Source organism: Oreochromis aureus, linkage group 23 (genome assembly GCF_013358895.1).
Source record: "Oreochromis aureus strain Israel breed Guangdong linkage group 23, ZZ_aureus, whole genome shotgun sequence".
NCBI lineage: Eukaryota > Metazoa > Chordata > Actinopteri > Cichliformes > Cichlidae > Oreochromis > Oreochromis aureus.
In genome coordinates, this window is record NC_052963.1 from 27251834 (window position 1) to 27276829 (window position 24996).

Consider the following 24996-nt stretch of genomic DNA (forward strand, 5'->3'; position numbering starts at 1 on the left):
AGCAAAAACACGTGAATATTGAATTTTTCAAAGTAAGAAAGCGTGAGAGATTATGGGTGAAATTTCCAGTATTAACACATCGTGTCAGCACTCTGTCAAAATTAACAAAGAGCAAACAGTGACAAGATATGTAAGAAGTGTCAACTCAGAAACTTTAGTGATCACTGATGTGTGCATTTCCAGTAAACTCAGAGACGGACCTCCAGCCAAAGTAGTCATGCTATAAAAACTAAAACTTGCTGGAACTCTTCAGTTTTTGCTGTTTGTTTGCAGGAATTTTCCAGTTTGTGTTTTGAGGTTCAAAAAGAAACGGCTGAAGAATGGAGGCGACGTTAAGTTTGGATCCTCTCCTGATAATCATGTTGTTGTTGCTTTTGTTCTGATCAATGCAGCCACATCTAAAAGAAACTTGAAAAACTCATTTTTCCTTAGTAAGATTTCATTACATTCAAATAAATATTTAATTAATTTCATAATAAAATATTACATTAAATCATCAGAATACTTCATTAATCTCAGAGGAAATTATGTGGTCACAGTTGCTTCAAGACAGTAAGAACAGTAACCATCAAGGTCAAATATCAACATAAAATATTACAAAATATAGAAAAAATACAGGAAGCTCTAATATATAAATATTGTGATATATTACAGAAAATAAAAATATAAATAAAGTTGATGTTGAGGTTATAATTTCAGGACCATGGACAGCAGGTTTCACCATGATCTCATAAGCTGTGCCTTGACAGGTTTTTAATGGTGGGCCTTCACAAATTCAGCTGCTTGCAGTTTTTCTTTTTTAAGTAAACAAATCCAGCAAAGGTAAATTGTGGTGATGTTGTTAACACTAATGGTCACAGAGTAGAGAAATAAACTTTTGCCAGTTGGGCATCTCTGGTTCACTTTATGCCCTGTATGTGACTGCACCTGTGGGTGGGGCAAAACATACAATATATGAAAACAAGAAAGTGGCATTCTACAGAGGAACAGCAATAAAAATGTTTTAAACAATTTAAACAGTTTAACACTGGTGTTTGTTTTCAGAATGAGTGATGAAAGTTCTGATTAGAGTTGAATCGACGAACGCCCACACAGGCCTGTAGAAGCAGAACATTGTGAAACTCTTCTTTAAAGAACATCAGACAGGTTTGTTTTCTCTGCATTGGTGTTCTCACATGTTTAATGTGTTTATACTAAATGTTACAGAGAAGTACATCAAACCACATTTTCTGATTAAAACAAACACAAATTTAAAAGAACAAAGTAAAGAAACCTGACAGTTGCAGTGTTGCTATAAAAACACTGGTGAGAGTAGAAATATATAACAACATCTGAATTCCTAAACCACAAATGAATGAATGAATCAACCTAAAAATGTGCACAAAGAATGGATTACATGTTCTTTAAAGGTTAGTGAAGTCCTGCAGCTAGTATATAAATGTGGGAATGTGAGGTTTTGCTTCACCTGACCTTCCCTGAAACAAACATGGTCTGAATGGAAACATACTCTATTGTTCTTAAACCTGTAGATGTGGTTTGGTATTCATGGGTCCTTCACAGATGATCAGGTTTTTACAGTGGTTTTGATTTCTGGCTTATCCACCTCAAATTTGAAAGCACTTTGAAGCAGGTTTGGCCAAAGGTCACGTTCTTGGGTTCATCTCAGCTCAGAAGCAGAGCAGATCATATCTGAGGTCAATTAATCTTACAGGTATTTCTTTAAATGGTCGTCAAATAGAGAAGCAGGAAGTCTTCATTGATGAGACTGACTGTCCACCAGTTCTGAATGCAGCAAGTATCATCCACCTGTCCAGGTGTGTCCGTCAGCGTCGACGCAGTGTGGAGCGAGGAAGCTGAACATTGTAGTAAATGCACTCTGTAGTAGCAGCAGACCGATGGGGGAGCTGGATCTCCTCATACTGAAACACAACAGCAGCACTGAGTACAGGACAAAGTAGCACTGAAGGAGAACAATGAGCAGGAGCTGCAGGGTCACCTGTACACTTTGAGTTACCTGTGGAGTCTCCAGCCTCTCACTGGTCCCAGCTGGAGGGAGGTTTGCCTGATACTTGCTGATTCTCCTCTTCAGAGACAGCGATACACAACTCAGACCTGTCAACAGACCATCAGGGGAATCACTTCACCCTCACACTGACATCAGCACTCATCACACAGCAGAAGCACAGCTGAAACATTTGGCAGAACATAAAGAGGGGAAGTTGAGTTTTTAAACTGTGACTGGAAGCTGCTGCAGGTCTGAACTAAACTCCGAACTAAACTCATTGTTATTAAAACATTTAAAACTTGGTTTTTAATATTTATGAGATGTCTGCAGCTCCTCTTGTAGCTGTATGTTTGGGTCCATTTTCAGCTGCTTACTGAAACTTCTCATCACAGTGAACATCACTGAAACACACTGAAGAGCTTCCGGTGAGGAAGATGATTGTCCCATTAAATGATGAAGCACAACATGTTTATGAGGCACACAGTGTTTACTTCGTGTATTTAAACTTTCAAATTCAAAACAAAAATCTGGTGTTAATGCCTTGAAAAATTAAGAAATGCAGAATAAGAACAAAAAGAACTTCAAAAGAACTTCACTATGGGGGGCGGTAGGGAGCGTGATGGAGTGAACACGCTTTCTTCAGAGCTGCTGAACATTCCAGCTTAAATTGCATCAAAAATAGGCACCTAAGTTATCAATCTGCTCTTAAAGACAGTCTTAAGTTCTTAAACAAAGTCCCTATGGATACAAATTCAAGAAAGTCGCGTTTATGGCTGCAAATCTGCGGAAATACAAATACAAAGCTTCGTCGACTGCTAAGACCAGTGCAGCCGCGGGTAAAAGTTGTGACAACACAAAGGTCAAACGCCAAAGTTGGCCTCGATTGTTAAATGGATGTGACAGACCTCAAGATGGATATTCTAACCTCTTTGCGACAAGATATCGCCGCCATCATCCAGGAGGAGGTCAAGACTGCTCTCGCTGACAGCTTTGACTCGCTGAAAAGGGATATGCAAGACATGAAGGCAGAAATCAATAGCAACACTAACGCTATCCGAGCCGAGCTGGACCAGGTGAAAGCTAATGTGAAATATATCAAAGCGGGTCTGTCGAATTGGTCTGACAAAACGGTGGCTGTACAAGAGATGATGGAGTCCCTCACAAAAGAGGTGAAAGCCCTTAAATACAAATGTGAAGACTTAGAGGGAAGGATGAGACGGGGAAACATCTGGATTACCGGTGTGGCTGAAACCCAGGGATCCTGCTCACTCTGCGCTCCTCAAAGAGGTGTTTCGGCTGAACAGAGAGGTCCGCGTGGAAGGATCTCATCGTAATCTGACTCAGTGGAGACCCGGGGATACTCCACGCATTATCATTGCCAAATTAAACAGCGAAGGAGATGCGGCGGACATCCTCAGGAGAGCGCGCAGAGGTAAAGTACTCTTCAAAGGAAACCCACCCACATAGCAAAATTGGTATGGCCCACACAATGTCCTTACACATGGCCCACATACCACACAGAATGACGGCCCTTTGGTGGCCCAGATCAGTTTTGCCAGAGGTGGCCCACACATGGGCCAGCACAAGGCCAGTTGCAGACACACTGCTGGCCCCGAACAGTTTCAGCTCTGGCCCCAGATGTCAGCCTAATGTGTACCATAATCAAGCCATGTAATAACAACATGTGCATAATAGTGCAAAAGTAACATGACGAAACTCTGTTCAGACAGTGAATGGACCAATTCTTACACAGCACTTTCCTATTCGCCCAGATTACTCAACGTGCTCTATACAACATACCACATTCACACACTTTCTCTAAACTGAGTGCTTCCTAACGACATTCATACACATTCAGACTTGGGGAGCCAGGGATCGAACCACTAACCTTCTGATCAATGGGTGACCTGCTCTACCTCCTGAGCTGCAGCCACCCAGTGGTAAACCCACATAGCAAGCAGGTCTGGCCCAGATCTGGTATCAAGCCGGCACTGCTGGCTGACTTCTGGCATGATAAGACGTATGTCATCCAGATATGGGCCAGGCCTGGCATAGGTGGCACTGTTTATGTGATGGCATGCCATATCTGGCCCGATTATGGTTTGGTTTATGTGGCCCAGGCCCATAGAAAAAAGGTCTGGCTGGGATCCGGCATCAAGCTGGCACTTCTGACTGACCGGTGTGATGGCAGAGTGTATGTAAACCAGATCTGGGCCACCAAAGGGCCATCATTCTTTGCGGTATGTGGGCCATGTGTAAGCACATTGTGTGGGCCAGATCTGGGCCATACCAATTTTGCTATGTGGGAACATGAGTAAATCCTTACTAGGTTTTGGATAAAGTGTACACTCATAAACCTGTCGAACCTGCATTTTAAACGTTGGCTACCAAACATGACCCAAATGTCATTGCAACATGACATTTGGGTCTTCTAACTAAAATAGGAAAATAGGAACATAAATAGTGCCATCATTGCCAGACCTGGCCCACATCTGGTTGACATACACCCTGCCATGACACCAGTCAGTCAGAAGTGCCAGCTTGATGCCAGATCTGGCCCACACCTGTTTTCTATAAGCCTGGGCCACATAAACCAAACCACAATCGAACCAGATGTGGCATACCATCATATAGACAGTGCCACCTATGCCAGGCCTGGCCCATATCTGCATGACATACGTCTTATCATGCCAGAAGTCAGCCAGCAGTGCTGTCTTGATACCAGATCCGGGCCAGATCTGCTTGCTATGTGGGCAATTGCCATATTCCCCGACTACACGGCCAGCGTAGCGAAAGCCAGGGCGGCTTTCACTGACGTGAGGAAGATATTCCACGATAGATCAGGAGTCCACTTTGGCATCCTTTACCCTGCCAGATTTTGTGTCACTTACAACAACGCTGAAAAAGACTTTTTGGATGCTGCCAAAGCCATGGATTATCTCAAGGAAAACATACTTTCTCCAGCAGGTGGTGAACTATGACTGTCTTATCTCCTGGACCAAGGTGGAAGGTAACTCGGAGTTTTTTATGTCAGTAAGCTACATCACAGTGCCTAATTGCAACTAAGTCTTTTAGGGCCTGAGTTCCACTATTGTTCTAGCAGACAGCACTGAGATCTGTTGGTTGCACTGAGACTGCTCGCCCAGCAATTTTCCCCGAACTTCAGTTCATCATTTCATATGAAGACATCTAAACTTGAGTTAGCTGCATTCGGGGACTTGTTGACTTTTTGTCTTGTTGTTGCTATCCCTGTTCAGGTCCCTTGTTCTCCCGGGGATCATTTGGTGGGTAAAAAACTTGTACAAGGTGCTTTATATATTCGTTTTTGGTTTGTTGGTTTGATGGTTCCTTTTGTTTTGTCCTATGCTAAGCAAAAACCTCGGGTCAGCATGGAGTTCAAAATTACTTATGCCTCCCAGATGTCTCTCAAACTTCACTCTAAACAGTCAAGATGGATTTGCTTAAAGTCATAAGTTATAATGTCAAAGGCCTCCACAAATACTAGGTCAGCTAAAAAGTTTGAATTGTCATATAGCTTTTTTTGACAGGAGACGCATTTAACTGATGTTGAGCATGACAAGCTACAAAGGTCATGGGCACAGCAAGTGTTTTATTCATCTCACAAATCTGGCAGGAAAAGAGGGGTGGCTATCCTAGTACATAAACAGATAAATTTCACCCCACTCACTACATATAAAGACCCAGATGGAAGGTATATTATGGGCAATGGCTCCATCGATGGAGTACTGGTTTCTCTCTTCAATATTTATGTCCCTAATGAGGATGAGCCAAAGTTTATACATACAATTTTTAATGTAGTGCTTTGAAAGTGTTCTGGTATTTTACTGCTTGAAGGTGATTTTAACTGTGTCTTGTCACCTTACATGGATAAACAACCAAGTTCTAAAAGTCATGCGTCTCACATGAGTAAAGCTCTAAAATACTTAACAGCTGAGTTGGGACTAATTCATGTTTGGAGAAATAGGTTTCCTAGAGTCTACTCGCATAGACATGCATCCTATTCCAGCATAGATTTCTTTTTTACCTCCAAAACAGAAGAACATAGAATTAACAATATTGAAATTTTACCAATTACACTATCTGACCATGCACTATCACTCTCATGGGACTTAGGATTGACACCAAGACTAAAACTTTGGCGATTAAATGCCTCACTCCTAAATGATAGCCACTTTTGTGAGTTCATACATACTGAATTAAATACTTACTTAGAATTGAATACAACTCCGGAGATATCGCCCTTAACTCTCTGGGATTGTGCCAAGGCATACATTAGAGGTTGCATAATATAATTTGCAAGTGCCAGGAAAAAAAAAAAGAGAGAGGCCAGGCGGTGTGAATTGGAGGCCAAATTCACACCGCCTGGCCAACAACACAAAAAAGCACAGACAGCCAATTTGCTGTCCAATCTTAAAGCGCTGCGTAGTGAGCTTAATAGTTTAATTAACGAAAGAATTGAGGGCAATTTAAGATACATTGAACAAAAGCATTATGAACAAGGTAGTAGGGCTAGTAGATTGCTGGCAATAAGACTCAGGAAACAGCAATCTTGTCATATGATCCAAAAGTTGAGCTCGAATCACACCCTAATTACTAAACCAAACCAAATTGCTTTGCCAATTTTTTTGACTCATTATATAAAAATTCAGATACATGTAAGGATGACAATACACTATCTGATTTCTTAGAAAAGATCAATTTAAAAACACTGCCGGAAGCGGTAGCAAAAGAGTTAGATGAACCAATTCAAGAACAAGAAATTCTACTTGTGATTTCAAACCTTTACACTAAAAAAAGTCCTGGCCCCGACGGTTTTATTAATGAATTTTATAAAAAGTTTAAGGAAAAAGTTGCCCCCTTATTACTAAAAGCTTACCACTGCAGACTGGAACTATGGCGCCTTCTTGGAATGATGCTACAATTGCTGTAATTCATAAAGAGGGCAAGGGTCCCACAAATTGTCAATCATACAGGCCAATTTCATTACTCAATACTGATTTGCACATTCTCACCACAACCTTAGCCAAAGGAGTTAGTAAAATTATTACACGTGTTATAAATCCAAATCAAACGGGTTTCATTGCAGGAAGGCACTATGGGGACAATGTTCATAGACAGCTGAACTTAATGTCTTTGTACAAGACCAAACAAGAAGAAACAATGATTCTGTCTTTGGATGCACAAAAAGCATTTGACAGAGTGTCGTGGCAGAACTTGGGCCAACACTTGAAAGATTTAAATTTGGGCCAAACTTCATTAAATGGACACAGATTCTTTACTCTAACCCAATGGCGGCTGTACGGGTAAATGGAACAATATCATCCAGATTTCCACTGGAACGTGGGTGTAGACGGATGCTCACTGTTGCCCCTGCTGTTCGATATAAGTATTGAGCCTCTGGCGCAGTTAATTAGAGATGCACATGAAATTTAGGGCCTTTCAATTAATGGAGAACAGCATAAATTGTCCATCTATGCAGATGACATACTTTTATACATTAAAAATCCTGCAGTTAGTGTACCTCATTTGAAAGAAATTATCAGCAAATACGGTTACCTTTCTGGGTATAAAGTTAATACTGACAAAACATTGGCTATGGATATAGGAGGAAATATCTCACAAACATTCAAGGATCAAAGTGGTTTTAAATGGCCAAACAAAAGTATCAAGTATTTAAGAATTCAAATCCCTCACTTATTATCAGACTTGTTTAAAGTAAATTATGAAGTTATAGTTGCAAACATAAAAAAAGATTTAGAGCGATGGACAGTCGTACCTCTGTCTTTCCTGGGTCAGATTGAGAGTATACGTATGAATGTATTACCAAGACTTTTATACTTTTTTCAGATGTTGCCTATAAACGTTCCCAACTCTACATTTGATAATTTAGATTTTTTCCAAATTTATTTATATGTCCAAGGATCAAGTTTCAAACATTAAAACTGTCAAAACTGCAGGGGGGATTGGCTGTTCCAAATCTGAAATATTATTTCTGGGCAGCTCAGATGAGACCCCTGACTGTATGGATACGGGATCTGTCTGAAACTCAGTGGCTAAACATTGAGAAGACAATATGCGAAAGATCATTGGAATCCCTGCTTTTTTCTAACATTTCACTTAAAAATGTGCATATGGGGGAATGGACAAGGGTCACAGTAAAGCTTTGGCATAGAATCAAACAATCATTTGGTCTTCCAAAAGAAATTTCGATTTTATCAAGCCTTTCCTCCCTGCAGGGTTTTGTTCCTATTGTGGAAGACACTGGCTTCAAAACATGGTCAAATAATTTGTCATGTTGTTAACAATGGGCACCTGAGTTCATTTGAACAGCTGAGAGGTCAGTTTCAACTTCCTTCTTCGGACTTTTTTAGATTTTTGCAGCTAAGAAGTTTTTTGACAAAACATAAAGAATGGAGGCAAATTTTGGAGCCTCACCCATTGAGGAAATATTTCTAAAAATATATCAAACTAATTCCTCCCCAAAATTGATTAGTGATTTCTATAACGCATTTATGAGTTTCAATACAAGTGCAACTCTGAATATTAAGGCGAGGTGGGAAGCTGAGATTGGCACTCAAATCTCAGAGGACACCTGGGAAGAGGTGTTGGTGAAGCCCATCTTGTGACTAATTCTGGGCTGTGGAGAGAATTTAAATGGAAGGTGGTCATAATATAATTTATAACCCTAGAGATAATTGCTAAAATGAACCCTACAACTGTACCTATTTCTGTACCTCTAAATGCCCCATGATGCTACACGTTGATATTAACAGAAGTGCTGTTCAACCACAAAGTGACACACTCACAGATTACCACCAGAATGAGTGCAGCGTTCAGGCTCAGAGAGGTGAAGAGGACATGGTCACTCTTCAATGCTCCCCTCATTGGAGTTACATCTGGAAGGAGAAAACGAAAACAGGTTGAGCAAGAAATTAAAGAGTGTTTGAAGAAACATGTCTTACATGTCATGAGGACTTTTAGCTGATCACTTTAACAGGATTCTGATCTACATTTTAAGAAAAGTTTGAGAATGAAGTTGTGAACTGGTCCAGCCATCTTTTTAACAAACTGGTTCATTTGAAGACTCAAAGTGTGGATGATTGTTGGGCTGTCTGTTTCACAAAGGTACAAAGTTACTGTAAGAAGCTGCCTATAGTTTCAGTGACGGCCTCTCAGACACATGAAACGTTTTTATTTCCAAAGGTTTGGACTCGTGTGAGACTGAAAATAGTTTTATTTACAGCTGATTTCCATAAATAAGAAATGATGTCTTGGTCACATCTTGGTGGAGTATTTTCATGCAACAATTATCTTTAACTGGATCAACAGTTAATCTCTGTCTACATATAAAGTGACTCACAGGCATCACTGTAGCAGACAATAGATGACATCACAGACTTTGGTTGTGTAGTTAAATCTCAATTGTATTTACCGGCCTTTCATGTGACTCTCTGCTCTCATTGGTGGACATTGCAGTCACTCAGCTCAAAGCTGAGGAACCACCCACTTCCCCTCACTAAAGGTTTGTTCATGTGTCGCTGATACAAGACGCTGAATCTCACTGATATTCATCGCTCCTGGTTTCTTACTGTGTGTGAATATTTAGATGAGACATTTTCAGTTTACTGAACCTTTAAAAATGTTTTAGAAACTTAAAAAAAAGATTATATTACTGGTGTTTATTTTAGCATCTTAACATCACAGTTAGGTTTCTACTCTTCCAGTTCAATAATTCAATATCTGAATGGAAATCATATAAGAGGTATCCATTTTTTAAATGTGTCCAATGAGAACAGGTAAATGTTTGGTGCAGTTTTTGGTTTCCACGAATGTACCAAAGCAGAAGCTGCCTTTAACCACTTCAGGTGTGAAATTTACTTTGGACACATTTATAGGACATTTTTTCCCAGAGTGCACTGGGACCTCTAAACAAACAAGACTGAGTGGAGAAGTTGTAAAATGCAGCACACAGAGGCCTGGCTGAGGATTCACAGTTAAAAAACACTAAGAACATTTTTAACAGTAGTTTTCAGCATTAAAGTAAATAACTTTGTACTTACCTGAAATGAGGTGGAAAGTTTCCACAAACTGAATGCTGCCATATCTCCTGATGCCACAGAAGTAAAGCCTGCAGTCCTCTGCTGTGAAGTTTTTAATCACGAGTTTGTTTCCCAGGATTGAAAATTTGGTTTCAAAACCAGGAGAGTAGTAGGTAGAGCCTGCTGAAGAAAAACTGCGGCCGATACATGCTCTGAACTGACTGTGGATCTCCATGTACCAGTATGTGTCTGATGTCTGATTGGAGCAGTTTAGAGTGACATTGGTCCCCAGCTCTCCTCTGACCTCGGTCACGTTCTCGGCCTCTGCACAGAACAGAACCACCAACAGGATCATCCACAGGAGAACCATGATCAGCTTCAGCATCCACAGTCGTGAGAAAGCAGCTCAGCTCTGATGGACTCTGACACAGAAGTGCTCTACACTTCCTACTTCAGGTGGTGATTATGTCGTGTGCGATGCCTTAAGACAAACCGCAAATACCAAGTAACTCTACAGGAAGTGAAACTCTTTCACCTCCAGCCTGAAGTCTGCAGCATGGTGCTTTGAAGATCGATTATTATTTTTTGTCATCACTGCTGATGTAGAGGAGTGTCTTCCAGTGTTAACTGAGAAAGTCTGAATTTAATAAAATATTTAAACCAGTTAAGAGCCAAACAGCCTGGACTCCTACACAGTGTTTCAAGTGCTCAATGAGTAAGTTCTGATTGCAATGTCAAAAGCAGCACTCAAGTGAACTAAAATGGAACCATCAGAATTAGCATCAAGTAGAAAATCATCAAGTAGAAAATCAATTGTCCTATTCAAATAATGAGACTCAGTACAGTGACAGGTCCTGAAGTCTGATTAAACGGCCTCATAGATGTTGTTCTTGTCTAGTAAGAATGAGAGTTGAATTAAAAACAATCTTTTCTAAAACTTAAGCCTAAAATAGCAGTTTTGATGTACATCAATAAATATTCGGGATATTCACTTTCAAACTTCTTTAAGAAGGACTGGACTACTGCATGCTTAAAACACCTTTTGGCGTAATCAAGATTTTATTAAGATGAAATGAATCTATATTCTAACAGCAATCACTGAAGCTGTGTTTTTGGTTATGGACTTGGGTCTTCCAACACTGATATGAAGACCAAAGTCAAAAATTCTTGAGCTGTCAGTCCTACTGTTATACAGCATGCGTAGTCACAATTGACCCTTTCCTAGAAAACAATAAGCCTGTAGTTGTGCTGCTTTTAGCTTTTGCTAACTTTAGCATTCTTTGTCTTTTAGCCCCTTCAGCCCTTTACATTCTCTGTTTCCTTCTCTTTTCCTTTTTTCACAGTATGTTTTGAAGCACTCAATGTGCATTGAGGCTTTGCATTTCTCACATGCATAGATGGGGCATTCATCACATAAATGACATCTCAGGAATCGATTCCCTGTGTTTATTGGCCAGTGAGAATTTTGGTCATAACCTGCCTGATCTTGAACAGTAGCTAGTAGGGATCTCCTTCCATGGCTCGGTGGTTTTGTGCCAGACCTTTGCAGGTGAGCATATCCTCCCATAACATCTCTGTAGAAGTAATAGCTATTTGCAAGTACACTGATGAGAGAACATGCAAAGATGGGCCACTGTCACTTATTAGACCAAATCATGATGTGCTCAGTACATTGTTGGATGCATTAAGGTTCACAGACTCAATCAAAGGCATGTTGATATTTATTGTATTGCTTGACAACTGTTTTAGTATACTTCTCCACTTTTGTTAAAAATAGTGACATTATCGCTGTCCTTCCAGCAGACCAGCAGTTTCGCTCTGTGTTAGAAGTTCCTGTGGGTAAACGCATGAATTCAGTCTTTGGTTTGAAGAGAACATCAAATGGATGATTTTCCCTCATTATTCCACAACTCCCACATCCTCTCTTCAGCATTTTATTCAGGACTGGAAGGGAAGTAAAAAGGGTTTTTGTGGTGGAATTTCAAACTTTGAGGCACCTCATCTTGATCTTCAAACCAGAGAACTACACTCGGCCCCTGACATAACCCAGTGACTGGAGGAATGTGTGGTGTCCCCCATATGATGCATGTGCTCTCTGGATAAGGCAAACCTCCAGATCATTCATTGATCTTCTACTTAAAATGTGACATTTATGTCTTATGTTATGATAATGACAGTGTAGGATTGATTGTAGTTCAAAACAGTTGTACACAAACCAATCAAACACTTTGTTCTGAAGCCTAACTCTTTATATGGTTTCTAATCTACACTGACTAGATAGAATAGCTTTTATTAGAAATGAAAAAAAAAACAACAAATAAAAATATGCACACACCTTGATACCATGTGTTATCCTGACTGTTAACATATTTTACTGCAAACACACCAAACAAGTTTGAGTAATTGTAAAGGTGTATAACATTACTAGTCACCATAAAGATCATGTTTACCACAAATATTTGTCCTCTGTTTATTTTAAACATACTTTACTATCCTTTTCTTTGGGAGCTTTCAGGCAGCTATCTTTTTCTCAAAGTACATTCAAGAAGTAAACAGCTCTGGTCATGTGACAATATACCCTTAACATGTGACACTGCACATTATTTATGGAAAAATGCGTTGAAACATCACTCACCAAAATGTTAGAGCCTTATTAGATAAAACTAACCAAGATGGCAGAACATGTGTTACAGAAGGGGAACATGTCATATGAGAAAGTAATTTTGAGAACTAGAAAAAGGAAATAGGAAATCCTCAAAGGTGCCAATAACTAGATGATAAACAAAGAGATTAGCTCCCAAAATTCCAATATCATGCATTAATATTTTAAAAAAATAATCCTGAAATTTTTCTACAGTTTTCTAAAAATGCTTCACTCAATCAGTTGTCAGTTTACCAATGCATTTATTGTAATTACTACAAACACTGCTGCCATATTGTTTACAGTAATAAAAGACTGACAGCAGTCAGAGAAGTCCAAACAGCACCCACAGCCACAGTGCCTGTTATTACTATGATGATTGTTTGGAATACTTGGACACACAGACACAGCGCAGACACATCTTCAGTATTCTTTCAGTGATGTTCTTGGGGTGGGAGTGTTTTTCCTCACCCTAAAACACAGAGCACAAGTACTCAGTACACTAGTAATATATCTGTTGATAGCACTGTTAGCATTAGTAGAAAATTAAAATGAGCAACAATAGAACCATTGATTATGTATAACAGACGGACACAGTTTCTCAGAATGAAACGTGGAACAGTAAACCTGTATTCTCCCTAATATCAAGCAGGGGGAGACTTGTGGTTATAACATGATGTCTGATTGGAGGAGTCTGTGAGAAAATAAGTCTACTGATCACCTGATCTCTGATCATTAAACACTTTCCTGATTAGTTTATGGTCACAGTCATTCATTTTAAACAATATTGAATAACATATGAAGTTGTAAAGCTTCCTCCCAGTAGAGTCAGAAATAATTAGAACTCAAGGGAAGATGTAAGGCAGGTTAAAAATGTGATCCACAAGGTCAATGAGTGAAGTAGCTTCATCGATCTTTTAGCATTAACAATGGTGTAGCTTTAACATTATTAGATATGAACAGTTGTGGTATGGAGGTACTGGTAGCAGTAGTTGGAACTAATCGGAATACAGTACTAAAAAAACTAGCATTAATGGCATTTTGCCAAATATAGCAAACATGTATCGAATGTGCACTGTACACAGTTGTAACTGGTGTCAGTGGTTCCGTGGTTTGTTTACCTGGGAGCTCTGCAGAGTCTCTGTATTCTAGTTGGTCACAGGTTGATGTTCATCCGCCTGGTCACTCTGTTATTTCCTCTTCAACCACAGAGATGCAAAAACCACAACTGCCGAAAGAGCAACTGGATCAGTTCACTATCAAACTAATATCCTCACTTAGTGACTCATAAACACTTAAACTAAATTTAATGCATTCTTCCTGTTTTTCTTCCTGTATTTGTCCAACATGTGTCATTAAGTTGAACCTGGTTCTTTCTGAGTGCTCAGTGCTACGAAACTTTATCAGTGATGAATGTGTTTCACTTGTGTATTAACAGCTTTTAATTCTAATAATGTTAATCCAATAAATAAAAGACTCACCCAGCATAAGGAGGATGAGGGCAGTAATGATGAAGGCTGAGCGGTACATGATGACGAGCTGATGATCTGATGTGGAGCTGTTCTCCTGATGATGATCTGACTCTTTAAAATCAATGAAATAACACAAAAAGCAACAGAAAAATTTTATAGCTGAGTTCAAGTTTTTAAAAATGTTTAACATCAGAAATTTAAAGCATGATGAAGGATTTGCTGAGTTTTGACAAGAAAAAAAAGCGATGAATTGAAAAATAACATGAAAAGTATAAATCTACCAAAGCTCAGATTTGATGAGAATAAATCTTATGAGATGGTTAGCTTCATCAGAAATGATCACATTAGGATCAAAGATCTCCACCATGTTGTGTATTGATTTAGTTGGTGTATAATTATTTTCTGCCATGATGTTTTTATGTAAATTATGTTAATGTCTCTCTCCACATGTTATCCTGAAGTGAATTTTAAACAGGATGAGGAACACGAATATATTTTGATTCTTTTGGTTATATGATAAGAAAATTTCTTATTATTTCTTTAATGATTTTAGGACATACATGTAGCTGCTCACAGGTGCTGGAATATCGTACCGCTCATATAACCTGAGGCAATTGCTAACACTCTGAGATGGTGCAAAAACATTATTATAAATATGACGGAGAACTTTACAGTCATTAATTATTTTGTCTCCTGACATCATCAGTTCAGGCCCTGATGCTGTCAGGAGGAGGTTTTTATGGCAGGTTTTTGGAGTGAGGGGATTCTGATGAGCTGTTTTTTTCTTGGAAACTTTGTCTGTTTACCACATGAAACCTTTTCCTTTATTTCCCACCTTATTTTTACATTTTGTAGCTTTGAATCTTTCCAGTTCTTAGCAAACTTAACCAAGACATGCTTCACACTTTTTAGAGCAATTTTCCAAAATTAAAAACTTTGTACTTACCTGAGACGAGGCGGAAAGTCTCCACAAAATAAATGCTGCCATATCTCTTGATGCCACAGAAGTAAAGCCTGCAGTCCTCTGCTCTGAAGTTTTTAATCACGAGTTTGTTTCCCAGGATTGAAAATTTGGTTTCAAAACCAGGAGAGCAGTAGGTAGCTGCTGAAGAAAAACTGCGGCCGATACATGCTCTGAACTGACTGTAGATCTCCATGTACCAGTGGATCTCTGCTGTCTGATCGGAGCAGGTTAGAGTGACATTGGTCCCCAGCTCTCCTCTGACCTCGGTCACATTCTTGGCCTCTGCACAGAGCAGAACCACCAACAGGATCATCCACAGGAGAACCATGATCACCTTCAGCATCCACAACAAGACGGAGTCGTCTGAAAGCAGCTCAGCTCTGATGGACTCTGACACAGAAGTGCTCTACACTTCCTGTTTCACATGGCTCCCTTTAGCTGATGTGACGTCTAATAAGAAACCACAAATACCAAGAAACTTACAGGAAGTAAAACTTCACGTCCAATCTGCAGATTGAGTTCATACACTTTCGTTCATACACTTCCAGCTGCTTTCTGTTGATGATGATGAATTTTAATCACGGTCCTGCAGTAGTAAAGAGCTGTTTTTGTTTGGCTGTAACACTCTACAGTTTCCTAATCCATCATTTATATTTTGTAGCATTTCAGTTTTCCAGTGTTATAATTTGCAGACAGACTATGGACCCACGTTGCCTCCAGCCAGAGACAACAAGTTCAAACCATCATCAAACTATCAAACTTGGATCATTTGGTTGAAAAGCAGTTGAATTAATTAAATCAAGTAGTTATTGTAAGATACAGTGCACAGTTTACTAAAAGTTTAAAAGCTGATCTGTAAATCATCTAAATTTGCGTGTGGTTACAGATGTGTAATCTATTTTTTTAATTGACCTCTGACCTGAGTGAAGGCAATTAAAACAATACAACAGGTTGTGTTTCTGTCGCCCAAAAAATTCTACTCTTAAGACATGCCCAAGAATGCAGACACTCCACCTGTAAAAAAGTAAACTCAATACATGATTAACCAATTTGTTACAAGACAGTCTTCTTCTGTATCGATTCACAGCTCCCAGCTCTGCTGATATGTTTAGAAGTTGTCTTCTGAGTGCTTGGACCTGTTTGCTGGATCTCCTCCCTTTAACTAGAACCAGGTGAGCTGGGCTGGAGGTGCTCAAGATTTCTCAAAGCAAAAGTACCTGATAGTAAAACTTGGGGTTGATGATCTGACTGATGAGATGCTGCCTTCAGGTTTGGACACTGCAGACTTTGACAGAAGCTGCTGACTGGTCTCTGAGTCATAGTCATTATCATAATGATGCTTCATGTGAAACATCAGAAGTCGATGTTTGTTCCCTGCACAGGTTTGAAAACTGTAGTGAAAACATAGATGCATAAATTCAAAGTATTCAGAAGACACAGCGCTCCTCCTCTGGACATCTCACACCTCATCTTTGAAGAGGAGCAGAGCACTTTAAATTAGGTGTTTTTTTTCTACTCTCTTTTTTAATGGTCAGTGTTCAAGTACTTTTTGATCGCTCACTGTGTGGTAATGTGTCTCATATTCACATGAGGTATATTAATCTAAATTTAAATATGCTCAAGACATGAGTTAACGTCTTGGTTTTTGGTCAGGCTTTTACCAGGAAAACCAGCAGCTGTTTATGAGGAAGTGATTCAAACCTTTGTGATGTTTTCAGTTGTGATGCTTTCTCATGTTTACAATAAACTGGCTTATAAAAATATTGTAAACATGGGGGAGATGTAGAAGAAAATACAAGCTTTTTGAATAATTGTCAATTTTTTATAGTTTGGCTGTAAGTATTATCTGATTTATACACGATTTTCTTCTTCATGTGAACACAAGAATTTGAACCTAGTGACCGAGTAAAGTGTGAGGCTTTTGGGATATGTAAGCTAACTTAAAGTGGAGTAGTCTTCTTCTGCACTAAAAGTCATGGTTTGGACTTTTGATATTACAATGTTTGCTGGATCTCCTCCAGTGACAGAACAGCTCCCTTCAAATACAATTGATTGTAGAGAAGAGGACCAATTTATCAACTTGTAGTAATGAGATCGTCTTTATGACACTGACATTTTAGTCTCAGTTAAGGAGGGTGTTAAATTTTAAAGTGTATAAAAAATGAGTCACTGGGGAATAAACATACAGTAAGTGTGCTTTTAATTAGATAACATGGCTGTCAAGTGACAGTCTGTCCTTGTGACTGGGCCACAGCTGTTACAGTAAAATAAACACTCCTGATGATTTGGGATGATTTTGTTTCAAGTGAACGTCTCTGGCCTTTGAGTTCTCTCACCTCATATAATGTTGGTCTTTGGTTTTAAATTTTAAACCAAAGTTGTTACAGAGTTACACCAAAGAAACAACAAAAAATTATCATTAAGTTTTTTGTGACTAAATACACCTTAAAGATAGAGATAAAATGAGTTCAGCAACAATGCTGAGCGAAACAGACTTCATCACATAACGTCTCTCCTGTAGCCTCCTTCAGAGCTGAGAGGGAAAGAGGATGTGGTTTCAGAGTGAGACAGTTTTGGTTTTTGATGCAAACTTCTCTGTGGTTATAAAGACTTCCCTAAAGCTGCTGAAGCCTCTCCGTGACTCATAACTAAAAAATAAATGACCTTCGTTTAATTTATGCAGATCCCCTCCGACTTCTACTAATTGGGCAGTTATATTATATTAATTTATAAACATCTGTAACATGCTGCTTTTACTGTGTGGAACTCTTTTACTGCAAAATATGTCTTCAATGACTGCACAGTGACACACACACAGGAGTACTACACACTCTGCTTTATTTCACACCACATATGAATATTTGATTACATACTTTACTTGCCCAAAAATAGTAAACGTAATTACATTTAAATGGTTCATATGCTGTACTGATGTGGTTTATTTATTTTTAGAGCTTTGTTTCAGGCTTTAAATGAATCTTTGAATGAAATGAGTAAAAAAAAAAATCAGATCAAGGCATCTTGCAAGATTATCTTAACCAAAAGCAGAATCTAACTTGTTAATGGAAGTATGGACATGAGTGTAGGTAAAAACACTGAATGACGCTGACATTCAACTTAAAAAAACAACAACAAAACAACAACAACAAAAAACCCCCCAGCTGTGACCTGCTGAGTCCTCAGTGGCTGTTTCTTGGGCTGAAAAATTAAGTCAGTGCCAAAAACCTCCAGTTCCTCTAACGGCCACTTGAGGCTGACTCCTAAAGGGAGTCAATCCCTATAGACACCATATTTTTGGTGTTAACATGTGTAGTAATCAAAACCACACTCAAACTGCCAAGGGCCTTTATACTAATTGTACAAACTTCGAGCACAAAAGCTCTTACAGGAACAAGCCCAGAATGAACAGGTCAAGGGGTCAGTATCAGCCAGGATATATTAAAGTTTGTTCTTTTCTTTTAAAATAATAAAGAGGGTTTGCAATAAAACTAAAACATCACAATAAAAGGTCACTAACGACCAACCACGTACCTTTAATGCTGCAACCTGCCAGCAATGTAACAATCACCTGGTAACTTGCCCTCACCAGAAGAAAACAGGTGCCCGTTGGTTTAAAAAACAAAACAAAACAAAAACAAGTCCATCCCAATAAATACAACCCCACAGGAACACTTATCACATGCACTAAGGACATGATTGGTATCACTGCAATCAATTTATCTTAAACACAGCAAATCCATTCACCATGAGCACCTATGCAAGGCCTAATTTCTATAAGGTACGAGCCCCAGATCAGGGATTGCACATTTCCTGGCTAATATTGCAACGGCCCAACATAAAAACAAACCCACAATAAAAAAAATCCGTTTTAAAATGTGACCCTTACTCAAAAACAAACTAGGGAGGAAAGTGCAACAAAAGGAGAAAAAGGAAAAACAGGGACACAATCACATGTGCAGCCCGTCCTGCAGGAGACAATATAGTATAAGTGACATTTCAGTGCATAAATATCATTTTTTTAATGACAAGTATATTAAATTACCATACCTTAAGCTGACTACAATGTTTACTTCTAACTAAAAAAACTTGGCAACTTAATGTTCTCAGGCTCTTCACATTCCCAAAACACCATCGTTCACAGCCACTCATCAGCATGAAGGAGAGCACCTGCTGTTACTTCCCTTTTTATGCCCTCCCTTTGATCCCCTGGGTCCTAAAGCCTTCCCCATTACACATGTAAAGATATTTACACAAAAAACTGTTTCCCCAGTGATAATAACTGCATGGGGGAATTATTTTTATAATTGTCTTGTGTTTAAATTTTGCATTATTATGCGCTTGACTGACAGGTAGATTGTGGCATAAGTGGCTGTAGCTTCTAGCTGTCTGCTAGTCTTCAGCTCAACCTAACTGGACTAATTAGGAGTCCTTGAACTTGACCTTGGGACCGCGTTTGTGCTGTTGGAGCCTTCTGGAGCATTTTTAATGGTATTATCTGACAAATAATATGGCTCCTATGTTGTCAGTTCTAATATCAGTGAAATTATTGCTTAGCTAGTTAGCTTGACTAAGCAAGCTAGTTGTCATATGAACCTTTCACTACATCCACAAACTCTCTCTATGTTGTCTTTCTTTTTCTTCTCCAACATCTTTTGGCCAATATATTGACCATCTGTTCTCTGCACATGTTAAAACATGTTTGATCAATGCAACTGTAGTGATGAGGAAAATGGGGAAGGGGAGTGAAAGAAAAAAGGCAAACTAAAGGGTACCAACAATGCCAGCTGAGGAGACCCCAGGAAATACTCACAGGTAGCATAAGTATAGACATTCTGTATTAAGGCAGAAGAAAAAAAAATACTCCAGTAAAAGTTGAAGTACTGGTTCAACTTATTTAGTCAAGTAAAAATAAGGAAGTACAGGCTCTGAAATGAACTTAAAGTAAGAATGTAAAAAGCTCTTTGGAGGACGTTTCTACCAGCAACTTTTGGAAAAAGGTCACTGAGCCTTGTGCTAATAATGAAATAATATTAGAAAATGTGAAAACAAACTTTAGGCTATAATCTTTAATTCTAATAGTACTCAGCTTGAATCAGATGAAACAAAAAATCATGTCAGCAGATGTTTCATGAGTTGTCCTGGCTGATTTCCTGTACACTGTTTATGCTGTCTGTTTTCTAGATGGTATAAAGTTGATATAAAGGTGGAATTCATTCAATGAATCTGAGCATCATCAGTTAAAAATACCATTTAACCTGACTGTGACCATGACACCACAGCCACAGCAGTCTCACTCTGTTCTTTACTTTAAATCCATCACAGTACACCAAACTAATCTGTTTATCCTGCACTAAATGACAGTTAGTCTACCTCAGTTTGTTTTGTTTTGACAATACAAAAAAACATAATATCACATGTAAAAACACAAGGACCTACATGCAAGCTTTAAATTTCCAGTTTATCAGACATGACTGAGCAGTTCTTACCTTTAAGTCTAAGCTCTCTTCTTCCTCTCCTGTCCTGTCTTTCTTATATTTCTCCATCTCTGAGTGAAGTTAGCTCTCTTTTCTCTCCCTGTAAAGTACAGCAGCTGGACCTTTAGCTAGCGACACATCGTTTGACAAACTGCACACAAACAGTTTGTGCGTTTGCTGATGTTTGTTGAGCTTAAAATCCACAAATCTGTTAAACCAAAAGTAAGTCTTCTGTTTTGAAACGTGAGGAGTTGAAACTACAGATAGTTGTTTAAAAATGTAGGGAGCAAATGTAAAAAGCTTTCATTAAAAAAAAAGACTACTAAAGTACAGATGCAATACTCAAGTAGAATTTTCAGGTAATGAAGTATTTGTACTTGTTACTTACCACCTCTGAAAATATTAACCAATATAAAAGTGTTACCAGTTGCAAAGGCAAACAGGCGTGTTATTGACAGAGACAAATCTGTTTCAATAATTTTATTTAACAAAATGGATCTACAAAATTCACCATGACTATATTGGCCTAGTTAAAAATAGCTAAACGAAATGACTACTTCACATAACTGACAGGCCACTTGTAAAGGCAACCTACGGGGAGGAGCACCCACGAAGATGCCACCAATTACTCATCTGTGATGGCTCACTGCAACTTAAAATGGCGCTTTACACTTGTGTCCTAGTGTTTACACACATGCATAAGTGGGAACCTCACCAAACAGGCATAGCTCGGCAAGAAGCAGCCGTCTCTCTACTAAAACAAAATGACGTAAAAGAACTTTAAAAACAACCAATAAAGAAACAAGGGGACCACTCAGTGAACGATATAAAAGCAATAGTGGATAAAACGTCTAAAATCCTGGATCAAATTACAAGCACTGTCATGGATGCTCAAGCTGGGCATTAACAAAAATGCAGTTTAGCAGATGCTCACACACATGTGCGCGTGCACACACACACACACACACACACACACACACACACACACACACACACACACACACACACACACACAGCCAGGCATAGCAAGACAGCAGCAGGTGAGGCCTGTAAAAACAGAAAAGAAGAGTTATTTGGGGTCCACCGAGTCACAGAGCTCATACTGTGATCCTACTCACTGCCCTTTAACAGTTACACAAAACAATCGCCAGGGGGAATGAATCCAATCGAAAATCTAGAAAAGGAAAATCTTCTTTTTATATCTCATCTTCACAGCAGAGGGGGTTCATTTGTCCTCGTAAATTTTGTCATATAATGTTCTGAACACTTGAACTCAGTTTATACATAGATGACACTTTTCACAAGTTTAATTTAAAGTAAGGCATCACACTGAGAAAAAGTGAGGATGTCAAAGGTTATTTGAAGTGTTTTTGATTTTTGTTCACCTAGAGATGAATTTATTCCTCCCACCACCTGACAACAACACAACTAGCATCAAACATCACTTTGAGCTGCAAGTAAACCTGAGAACACCGCTGGTGTTTTGTACAAGGTGCTCATTGGCCACGGCACATGATGATCACTTCCTGCAGTGTGAAGAAGATTGAAAACTGAATCCATTTTGGAGTCTTCAGAGAGAATGAAGCCAACGCAAATAAATAAAGGAACCCTTTTACAAAAGAAATAAGAAGGATGGGGAGGGTACTTTAAGGAACTGACATAAGGCTCAGTAAAAAGGGAAATCAGTGATACAGCCTTCTTTGAAAAAGTCATGTAGGCAGGACTGTTCCACTTTAGTTGTTCTGACAGCCTTTTTGAGCAGGCTTTGCTGAGAGCAGACATGACATCTGTCGGTTTCAAAAACTGACTGAAAGATAAACAAAAAGAGAAAAATCTTAAGAACAACAAGAGTTTTCACAGGGTCTGGCTCACAATCTGTATCCAGAACCACTTCGGGATCAGAGCCATGATCACAAAAAACCAGTCTGCACATACAGCACAGAGCAATGAACAAAATAGTTCTTAACAGCTGTGTCTAAATAAAATAAGATCTCATTAAGTTTTCAAAATCAAGTACACTGTTGTTTGAACATTGTTTCAGTTTCTGTGAATTAAATTTGTATTGCTTTATAGCATTACAATCAAATATATTCATACACCCCTTATGTGTAATCAAATCATGAAATGTTTGTAACTTAATTAGTTTTAAACAACTTATTTAGATGAATTAACCCATAACTGAAATGACAAAGTGCAGAAAAGGCAATGACTACTGTAACTCACTCTTATCTGGCCTGCCACAAAAATCAATCAACAAGCTTCAACGTAGGACTGGGTGATATATCGAGTTTTTAAATATATCGATATATTTTTATACGAGATATGAGATGTGACAATATCGTTTATATCGATATAGTCTATGTTACGTTATAATTATACTTCTGGAGCTGCAAGTTTGCCTCGCTTTCGCCCACTTTTGTCTCTGCGCTGCGTTACTCTGCCTCGCCTCTCCTTCACTGAACACAACTGCCCCTCCCCCATCGCTTCACCTGCAGGCAACGACAAGATGGACACGGCAGCTATCAAAGAGGAGCTGGTCGGTAAAAAGAAAACATTTGGAGATCACTATTTTAGTGCTGCAGCGTTACTGTCATTAAAATGACGTTAACGCCATAACTGTATTAACGCGGCAAATCTCCGTTAACGAGTTACCGCGGATCACCCCGTGTGTCGGGCTGCACGGCATCAACGCGTTAGCGTTGCGGTTAGTGTTAGCGGTTAGCTCCTTAACGTGTTGACGCCGTGCAGCTAGCACTACTAGTATTTGCACCATTTACAACACCGCCATAAAGTGCAAAATGAAGAGTGTGTGAAACTGCGTGCTGTATCCCAGACCGCATTTTATATTAAGATTTAAAAATCTAGTTGGTATTGGTATGGCGAATAACCTTCAGTAATAGTAATAAATCACACAGCAACAGTACATTCATGTAGTTGTAACAAGTATATATTAAGTAATCCAAAGTATTCAGAATACGTTACACTCATTGAGTAATGTAACAGGATACGTTACAAAATTTTGGCGCATGTATTCTGTAATCTGTAGTGGAATACATTTTAAAAGTAACCTTCCCAACACTGGACACAACCGTCACCTCTGTAATGTCCAGGAAAGCTGTCCCATTAAAAAAACAACAACAAAGAAAAAAAAAACAGCTTGTGTGCATAGTAGCAGTTCCTTTATTTTGGTGGTTTTGGCACCACTGTAACATGCCTGTGTCACAAATGCAACTTGACATTCACCCACTTGCTCAGAGTCTGTTGTTACAGGGAAGTGGAAGTTTACTTACAGTGCATTTACGCAATTATGTTCTGTCCCGACAGCTTTTTAACATGACAGCATGATTAGCACGATCTCAGTTGCTGTGCCCCCTGAACCCACTGCAGCTTCTCATTGGTCACCCCACCCGACAGTTTACCACTTGGACTTTACATGATATATTAGCTAGGTCTGTAATGTATTCATTTCTGAGTGTTATTTCTCTCTATTTGCTCTTTTCATGGTTGAGCTTCATGTTCATGCAGGTCTTGAACACCAAGAACATCCAAGCTCTGCATACTTGTGTCTGTGTTCACAGATTTCTTTCATACTCTGAATCTTTATATAACATTACAAATATAGATAATGGAGTCATCAACAAAGTCTTTCACAGAGTAGAAAACCTTTTTTAAAAAACAAACAAACAAATAAAATATCTAATTTTGGTTAATGTTACTGTGAGAGACTGGTGCTCTGTCCAGGGTGTACACCTCCTATAATCCTATGACAGGTGTTATGGACTCTAGCACACCCTGAGTTGGATAAGTAGAGGAAAACAGATGGATGTGTCATTAATTTTGACAGCTTTTCCAGATTTTTGCTGCCCCTCTCCCAACATTTTTGTCATGTACTGTGTGTGGAAGGCAGGATCGGACCCAGAAAGGATTTAAACATAAAAAAAACCTCAGCTTTATTGCTGGCACACTGGAAAACCACAGAACTATGAACAGAACCCAGCCGGCTATGTTAGGGATCTGGGTCTGAAGGACCCAGGATCCAAGAGCAGTTGGTGATTTATATTATAATATATCATATTATATGTGTTTTTGCTGCACTGTGCTGCTGTTCCTGTTGTCCATGCTTGTGTATATAGGCAGGTGTGTGTGTGGGTGCGGCTGTGACAGGCACCTTCAGGCGTGGTGGGTGTGCCCCTGCCAGGTGACTGGCCACACCTGAAGATCATCAGACACACCTGGAGCTGATCAAGCCTCGTCGGGGAGCTACTTAACAGTGTGGCTGAGCGCTCCTCGACGCTGGATCGTTGCGTGAGACTTCCCGTCAGTTCTCCAGCTAGTCAGTTTGTGAGTGTGAACTTGCTACAGTGAAGTCAGTTGTACTAA

At 39.2% G+C, this 24996-nt stretch overlaps 1 protein-coding gene across 1 annotated transcript; it reads right to left on the bottom strand.

The window, feature by feature from the left end:
• Positions 1 to 1083: 1083 nt before the first annotated feature.
• LOC120436432 lies at positions 1084 to 10474 on the bottom strand. Its single transcript, XM_039607440.1, has 4 exons — positions 10087 to 10474; positions 8833 to 8922; positions 2015 to 2112; positions 1084 to 1919 (listed from the first exon to the last, which is right to left on the bottom strand). The coding sequence occupies exons 1-4, from the start codon at positions 10448 to 10450 to the stop codon at positions 1824 to 1826; spliced, it is 648 nt and encodes a 215-aa protein (XP_039463374.1). The 5' UTR covers positions 10451 to 10474; the 3' UTR covers positions 1084 to 1823.
• Between the last annotated feature and the right edge of the window lie 14522 nt (positions 10475 to 24996).